Source organism: Camarhynchus parvulus, chromosome 9 (assembly GCF_901933205.1).
Source record: "Camarhynchus parvulus chromosome 9, STF_HiC, whole genome shotgun sequence".
NCBI lineage: Eukaryota > Metazoa > Chordata > Aves > Passeriformes > Thraupidae > Camarhynchus > Camarhynchus parvulus.
Window position 1 is genome coordinate 9,659,885 of NC_044579.1, and position 8,654 is coordinate 9,668,538.

General features: G+C 46.9%; 1 protein-coding gene across 1 annotated transcript; it reads right to left on the minus strand.

Annotated features, from left to right (window-relative positions):
* Nucleotides 1-21: 21 nt before the first annotated feature.
* On the minus strand, nucleotides 22-5,062 carry TCTEX1D2 (Tctex1 domain containing 2). Its single transcript, XM_030954667.1, is given in 6 exon segments — nucleotides 22-474; nucleotides 1,088-1,151; nucleotides 2,760-2,829; nucleotides 4,415-4,548; nucleotides 4,969-5,009; nucleotides 5,012-5,062. Coding segments are annotated over 6 exon segments (408 nt in total). The 3' UTR covers nucleotides 22-426.
* Nucleotides 5,063-8,654: the final 3,592 nt, after the last annotated feature.

Below are 8,654 nucleotides of genomic sequence, written 5' to 3' on the forward strand. Positions count from 1 at the left end.
TGCCACAAGAGAAGAAATATCAAATACATAGATTTATTATGTTTTTTTCTTATAAATATTTCATTAATTTCATAGAAATAAAAATAAAAGTAACAGAACCCTTTCAAGACAGAAGTTGAGTTTGCCTTAGAAGCAATGGCTATTGGCAATACACTTTTAGGACAAAACCAACACTATATAAAAAACAAAGGGCCATTTAAATAAAGGACATAATAATAATAATAATAATATTGTGCTTAAACTATATAAATATCTACAAGGAAGAGGGAATGTTGTAGTGTGTAGCACAGGTGTAGGACGTGCTTTGTAGAGCAGTTAATTGGGTTATGTACTCAAGGAAGAATATGATGGTTTTGTACACTTAAAGAAAAAATACTGCAAAGCATTCTCCCCAACGTCCATCCTTCTGTGCAATGTTTGTCACCTTCAGTAGTAGAAGCAGCCAAATGCAGCCACCACACAAAACAGACTGTCCTGGGGAAAACAGAGAAAGGCTCTGTGTTAGTCAAGGCAAGCTTTTTGCTAGTCTAGTGGAACAGGCAAACCTCAGGGAACATTTAGACCAGATAATAACTGTATGGTAATATATAGCAATTTTCTGTCTTTTATTTAAATTTCTTATTCATCTCACTTGTGGTGTAACCCAGGTCAGTGCATCTGAATGCCAGAAGCGCCTCCATCCACACACCCACAGGTATCTAGGTGTCAGTTTAAAATAAAATAATAATAAAGTAAAACCTTGACTTTGGCTCAGTCCTGGATTTCAGCCATGCCCCATGACTGCAGTTCAGCAAAGTATGTAAGAAAAGACTTTGTCTCTTGTGCTTTCTCTCCCCACCAGTAAATGGTGTGACTACAATGACTTTTGTACTGTACTGTGTCACCTACTCAGGGGAGAACTTTTACTATGTTGGCTGTTATAGCTAAGTATGTTTTGTGAACAAGCATGTAAATCAGGCTGTTTCAATAATCTTGATTCCTTCCTTCTAGTAGTTGTTTCTTTTCTGCTCCATATTGAAGGTCACTCTACCTCTCATACAAAAGCAAGTAGCCTTGCACTTCCCTTGAGAATCCAGCCCATACTTACGTTCATGAACACGTCGTGAGCACAGCTGTCAGTGTCAGCGTCCCAGAAACATCGTGCAGCCATGCTAGACAAAGGAGCCAGACAGGGACATTACCCAGAGTTCATGTGTAATGACCTAAGTGATCACAGATACTTCCCTTGAAAACCAAACTGAGCTTGCTTTAAAGGTAATGGGATTGGGAAGTATGCTCCTGAATCCCAAGCCTAGTTTTCTACTGCTGAATTCTACCACATGCTGTAATCCCCTCTGTATGTGCTCATCAGCTCTCAACCCTGCCACCTTCACTGTGCAGCAGGGCTTGAAACCTCATTGCTATGGTGCTTAAGAATCTTTGACTTCTGGCCTGTGCATATCAGTGGCTAATTTAGCTTATTTGTTCTTGCCCTTCACCTCCTGCACCCTCATGGCACATACTCCCAATTTATTTATAGGGAGCTATCGTATTCCTTGGCAGATGCCATGCTACGAGACCACGACCTCTTCAAGTCCTTTCGTATCTATACCCTCTGCTCCCTGACTATCCTGATGGACTTCTACACCCAAGCCCTATCCTGAACACAAACAGCCAGACCATAACAGGATATAGCATGGGAGACCTTGCTGCTGCCTTGTCTAAAGCACTGACACTCCCTTTTCTCTGCTGCAAGGCTCCCACTCCCTGCCTGCCCCAGTGAGCCTCAGCTGACAGGATTCCTTTTGGGGCACAGTCCCATCATGTATGAATGACTGTACTAAGGTGTATTTTGCATTAAGGATGTCAGTGGCTGTGTTTCAATCTTGCCTCCTGTCTGTTACAAACTGGAAAATGTCCCCAACTGCTCTGTCAGCCTGTGTGGCTGGACTTCACATTTCTGATCAGACCACCTGAACACTGAACTGTTCACCCTGGCACAGTGCTTGTGGAGCAGCCTGCCTGCAGACAGACATTCCTGACAAAAGCCTGGGCAGCAGGTACAGGTATTCCTCTCTGACCTCCAGAACAGGGAGGCAGCAGATCTGATTACAGCTCTGCTGCACTTCTGCTGGAGTACCAGGCACAATAAAAAAGATAAGCCCAGCAGATAAAGCATATAAACCTTGTGAGCTGTTCCCTTTTGTCTTGTCCCTACCCACGAGTAATGGAAAGCTACAGCCCACTATTGCAGCCAAGAGGAATTCTTTCATCTGACTGCAGGCATCTGGAGCTGACTACAAGTGCTCAGCACTCACATGGGAATCTAGGCTTGGTTCCCATGGCAGTATTGCAGTGGGATTATAGAAATTGAAACTTCTGAAAAATGTAAATGAAGTGCTTATGGAAGCTTTCTGGCTTTAGACAGAAGTGAGTTACCATGGCTTTTGTGCTCCAGCAGGGCCTTAGGAATGGATGGGAGGTGTACCCTTATTCATCATGAATACAACACAAAAGGCTTCTACCACACTCCTCAAAAATGATTTTCAGCATTTCAGCTTGCTAAGAACTACCATAGAGCCAATTATCACTGGCTAATTCAATCAATCACAACCTAAGCACTCAAGTTGCCACTAAAAGAGAAAAGAAAGTGATTTACACTTTATCGTCTGCAGACAGATCTTTGTAGCAAGGGAAGTTGGAAGCAGCTTCCGAAGGAAAAAACTACACCTAAACCCAGAAAACATGCCGGAAATACAATTAGAAGATGCAAAACTTACTTGACTCCTTCTCCTCTCTGCTCTCCAATGACAACCTGCACCACCATCTTGTACCTGTCAAATCCTTCCTCTGGAGAGAGAAAAAAATAACAGTGAGAGCAATAACTTTTTAAAAATATGAGCCCAAGACACGACCCTGAAAGCTAAAGATTTCTGGCTACAAAGCAAGTGGCTGCACAAGCCTATGCAAGTAGCCAAGTGGACAGACTGTCTTGCAAAGCTTCATTTTCCTGGTATGGAGTACCATGGTTTTGCTGGAGTTGAAGGGTGAACAGTGTAGTTGGCATCCATCAGAAGATGATCTAAGGCACAAGACACCCCTGAGCAGCCACACTGTGAGTCAGCACTCTGCTTTGACAACTTTCAAGAACTGGCCACATGGAAAGAACACAAACAAGGCTGCTGGTGGACAAAATGCAATTTGAAAAAAACTGTCTTATTTTAAAACTGTTTTGATGCAAAGGTATTGTGAGATTCTTCTGCCACACAGGTGTTTCCTTTGCTCCTGAGTGGTATAAAAGGCCACATAATAGCTGTATTATTTTTGTGTCTCCAGAGATATGCTATTGTTTCACAACAGTAAAAAGTACCTCTGGGGCACAGGCCAGATCTAATCAGGCCATGGCAATGTTCCAGAAGCCAAATCAGAACAGGCATGTTTGAAATCAAATATAGATCCCAATGCCTGTCTTCAACAAAGCAGTGTCCCAGGACGACTCCAGCACCCTGTTTCCACTGGAAGGCTGAACACAGCACGCTGGCTCTGCTAACATCCAACACGTCAATGCTTATCAGAGATGCCAGCTGATAAGAGTGGCCACCCCGGGCCAGCCTAGCTCCAGGCTGCTGCCACTGGGCTTACACATGACTGAAGCCAAGCCCTGTGCAGAGGAGCTCAGCATGAACACGTGCAGGGACTACAGCTGCTGCTGCTGGCTTTAAAGCAGGTGTGTAATTCTGGGAGAAGCACAAATGCACGGCCCCTGCTGAGGGTGACCGCGGTGCCACCACGGCAGGCCAGCCCAGCAGGTGGAGCACCAGCGTGTCCCCAGGAAGAACGGGAAAAAAATATCCGTGCCAGCCATATACTGATTCCAGCACAAAACTCAGGAAACATCTGCTGGTGCCTGCACTTTTCTTCTTGAACTCGAAAATGCTGGAGGGCATCCTGTGCAGCAGCACAACCTTTTTCTAGAGCTATAAGGCTGTAGTCACACCCCTCCTTGGCTGACTGCTCCTCTCTCCCCATTCCCTGTGCCCCCTTGAGCCTTTTTCTGATCTCCACCACTATTCCAGCTCTGATCTAACTCACAGCAGAAAAACAGCAGGAATGGTTCTGTTTATGGAATCAAAAAGCAATGAAACATCACTTCTTTCTTCTCTCTAATGCAGCTGCTTTCCCCCTGCAGACCCTCCACGTTTGACATCACACACTTGCCAAGCTATACGAAAACAAATCTTGTCGGCTGCAATTAGATCTCCAGTTCTGCAGGCAAGGAATGCACATATATAGGACAGATTGCTTCATACCAGCAGACTTGAGTCAGTCAACAGGGAAGGAATGCATTTCAAGAATAAAGGAAGAAAGAGGGATCTTGTCAAAAACGAGAGAGCATGGCAAGAAAAGAAATTACATCCCCAGCAGACCTCCTTACCTTTCAGTCTGTCTTTTATTGTGTCTGATAAAGACTTTGTCAGCTCAGGCATTTCTTCTGGTTTGTACTCTACATCGGCCAGCTTCTCCTTCAGTATTGCACGGATGCATTCTTTTACTGTGGAGGACTTAAATCTATCATGGCAACAAAAAGTAAAAAAGTGGAAAAGTTCGCATGCAATGTGTAGAAACACACGCAGTGCCACTCCTGGGAAAATATAGCTTTCATGTATTAGAGAAAAATGATAGATTAAAAAAAAGCTCCACTAAAACGGAGATATTGCCAAAAGCCAAACACCTATCGACAGGGGTGAAACCAGCCGCACTGGAAGTTGCCCCTCCAGCAGCATCCTCCACTTTAGTGGGTGTAAAGCTGGTGTGGGAGCCCGGTGCCCCCCAAGCCCTCGGTGCTCCCCATTCCCCACACCCGCACTGCCTCACGCCCAGGGACGCCCTCCCGCCATTCCCCCCGCAGCTCCACATTCCCAGTGGGGCCCACCCGCCCCAATCCAAAGTCTCCCATCGTGCTGGCCCCTCTTTCCCCGGCAGCCTCACCGGTGCTGGAGGCCGGGCCGCAGGCTGTACGTGTTCTCGGCCCTCTCGGCCCCCTCGGCCCCCCGGCCCCCTCGTCCGGGCCCAGCTCGCCCATGGCCGCGCAGGCCCCGGCGTTGGTTACCGGGACAACCGCGGCGCTTCCGCCGCTGCCGCCGCTTCCGCCGCCCGCCCCGCGCGGCACCGCCCGGGCACGGCTGCGTGGGGCGCGGTGCTGGGCTTGGTGCGTGTGTCCCTGCAGCGTGGGGTATCATTTTGTATTGAAAAAGGAAAAAAGGAAAAGGAAAAGGAAAAGGAAAAGGGAAAAAAAGAAAAAGAAAAAGAAAAAGAAAAAGAAAAAGAAAAAGAAAAAGAAAAAGAAAAAGAAAAAGAAAAAGAAAAAGAAAAAGAAAAAGAAAAAGAAAAAGAAAAAAAGAAAAAAAAAAGAAAAGAAAAGAAAAGAAAAAAAAAAAGAAAAGAAAAGAAAAGAAAAGAAAAGAAAAGAAAAGAAAAGAAAAGAAAAAAGAAAAGAAAGAAAAAGAAAGAAAGAAAGAAAGAAAAAGAAAGAAAGAAAGAAAGAAAGAAAGAAAGAAAGAAAGAAAGAAAGAAAGAAAAGAAAATGAAATAAAGAGAAAAGAAAGAAAGAAAAGTTTTTTGGTTTTTTTTTGCAATAAGACTTGTTAAATGAAGTAGTTGGTAAATAAGTGTTAAATAATTGCAGGCTATTTTAATAACTGTAATAATTATAAAATTTTGCAATGGCTTATAGAGGATGCTGAGGTGCTGGAGCAAGTCCAGAGAAGGGCCATGGAGCTGGGGAAGGGTCTGGAGCACAGATCCTGTGAGGAGCAGCTGAGGGAGCTGGGGGTGTTTAGTCTGGAGAAAAGGAGGCTCAGGAGGGACCTTATCCCTCCCTACAATTCCCTGAAAGGAGGGTGTAGCCCGGTGGGCGTCAGCCCCTTCTCCCAAACAACCAGCAACAGGATGAGAGGGCACAGCTGTTCCCGGGGAGGTTTAGGTTGGACATTAGGAGGAATTTCTAATCATAGAAAGAGTGATTAATATTGGAATGGATTGCCTAGGGAGGTGGTGGAGTCACTGTCCCTGGAGGTGTTTAAGGAAAGACTGGATGTGGCACTTAATGCCATGCTGTAGTTGTCATGGTGGTGTTGAGTCATAGGTTGGATGTGACGATCTCAGAGGTCTTCCCCAGCCTGATTCATTCTGTGATTCTGTAAAGGGTTTGAAGAAGTTGCTGGGTTGTGGCTGGAGGTATGATGGGGAGAGAGTGGGGTAAGACAACCTGGCCTCACTGGGTGCTTCCCCAGTGCCCCCCTTCTGCCCCAAACCAGCCAGCAGCCACAGCCCCTGCACTCAGCCTTGCCCAGGGCTTGGAGGCTCCCTTCCTGCCTCTGTACCACACATCCCAGACATCAGGGAGGAGATCCCAGCCTTGCTCCTTTCCTCTAGCAACTTCTTAAATCCTCCATAAAGGCCTAAAATTATTGCTCCCCAGAATCCTACCCCTTGTGCCCTTTTCCTTGCCCGTAGCTGCTGTGTGTCACAGGGAAGGCTGCATGTGCTGCAGCCCCTGCTGAGAAGCTGACATTCTGTTTCCTCTGGAGGTTATCTCGAAGCAGCGATCTTTGTGATCGATTGTGCTTCCCACGTGCAGCAGATGACACGGCTGAGAAAGGTCTCTGTGTGCCTCACCCAGCTCTGAATGGAAACAGTGTGAAGGCACAGCCAGTGCTGCTGTGGAGTGGTGCTGCTGCCACAGATGAGAGGCTGGAGGGGGCCATGAACTGTGACAGGGCTAGGTGTGCCTGGAGGTGCCCCTCGGGTACAGGAGGTGTGAGGTTGCCCCAGGAGGAAAGGGGTACCACTGCCAGAGTTTTGCTTGGGACGCACAGGCATTTCCCAACTGGTGCCAGATCCTGCCCCAACCTGCTCTGAGAATGGATGGGTTGCTAAGACCCTGAGCAGCAGCAGCTCATAATTTCCACAGACTTTACCAGCACCTCTTGCTAGAGATGGACCGTCAGAGTCCTCAGTACCACTGGGCTGGGTGTCAGCTCTGCCTGCCAGCAGGAACACTCACTGCCATGCTGGAGGTGACATTGGTCCCTTGCCATACCCATGTGTCACCTTACCATCACAGTTACCACTGCTCTGCCCAGGCCCTGCTTGTTAGAGGAACAGTTTTGTGTCTCTGTTCCATCCCTGTACTTACTCACTGCTTATTGCTGCTTACTCACAACCACAGGACGCTGCCTGTCCCCGCAGGGTCAGATGTTGCTGCTCATGCAAATCGTTTGGAGAGACCTTCATAATTTCTGATAAGTATCTGAAAGACCTCAAGACTCTGTATTTATTTGCAAACACTATTCACCATTTCCTCCTCTCACCCCAGCCACTCGGCTCCCGCCTGGGTCAGACCCACAGATGTGAATTCAGTTAAACCGTTGGGGGAAGGATCTTTGGAACGTGTGGGCTTCTCTTCCTCAGCATCTTTTTGTGGCAGTTTGTGTTTCCTCTTTCACCTGGGAAGCTATGCTTTCCCTGGACTTCAGGGTCATGCACCTCTGGGCTTCAGTCAGCTCCATCAGAGATGTTTGACCACAGCTTTCTTTTTCTTCTTCCAATTTTACAGTGCTCCTTAAATACCCCATATGCTTTTAAATCATTCTGGGGCTGACTCTCTAAGCTTTGAGGTGAGTGCTCAGGTGACAGCTGTGTGCCCCAACAGTGATGGCTGCAGAGGACCAGGTCCTCCTCTAGGTCTCACCTGTGTTGATGGAACTCAGCAGCTTCTGGCTGGAGAAAAACTATGACATTTGTGCTCCAATGAACTGAAGTGACATGTGCTTGCTGAAGTTGTTGTTTCTTAGTTTTAAAGAACTGGCTTCTCACTTATTTCTGCTTGTCCTTACTTTTTAGACTTCATTTTCATCTTTTGGTGGCCAAATAGAAAAGCACTGTCCTATGCAGTTTGCCATGCTTCAACTCACAGAAAGAATTTATATTTTCTTTAAGCACCAAAGGACCTTTTTATGACCATGTCAGCAAACTCCAAGATGTACCATCTACCCCACTGGGCTGGAGTAGATTTACCAGCACGAGCAGGGAGCTGCATCATGGTTGGAGCCAGGCTGTTTTCCTTCATGCTGGAGAACTTGGTGAAGGAGCCAAGGTGAGCTGTGCTGGTCTGGCAGGCTGCATGCAGGGTTCAAAGCCTGCCTGAAGCCCCAGGGCTGCTGTGGGCTGGGGCTGTGCTCCTCTGCAATGCTGACACCTGAGGCTGGTGCTGCTGCTCACCTTGCTTTCCTCCACAGCAGTTTCCTAGCAGCTTGATCTTTTCTTTTATTCTTTTCATCACCATGGGTTTTTTGTTTCAGAGAAAAGGGCCTCTTGCCATTGTTGGTTTCTCATGGACACGACAGCCTCCCTGCCCTGGGTACCAGTTTATACCTATTGCAAGTGTGCATTGGAAAGTTTGAGCAATTTGTGCTATGATTCTAATCAGCTGTCTGCTGCTGCCACACGGGGTGGGGAGGATGAGCCAGTTTTTCCTGCCTATCCCCCTGGCTTGCTGAGTTGTGATGTTGGTAGCGATACCCATCACATCTTCCACCTCTAGAAACCAAAACATGTGGCAAGTGCCAAACGAGCCTCCCCACACCTGGCTCCAGTGCCTGGTGTCATCATTT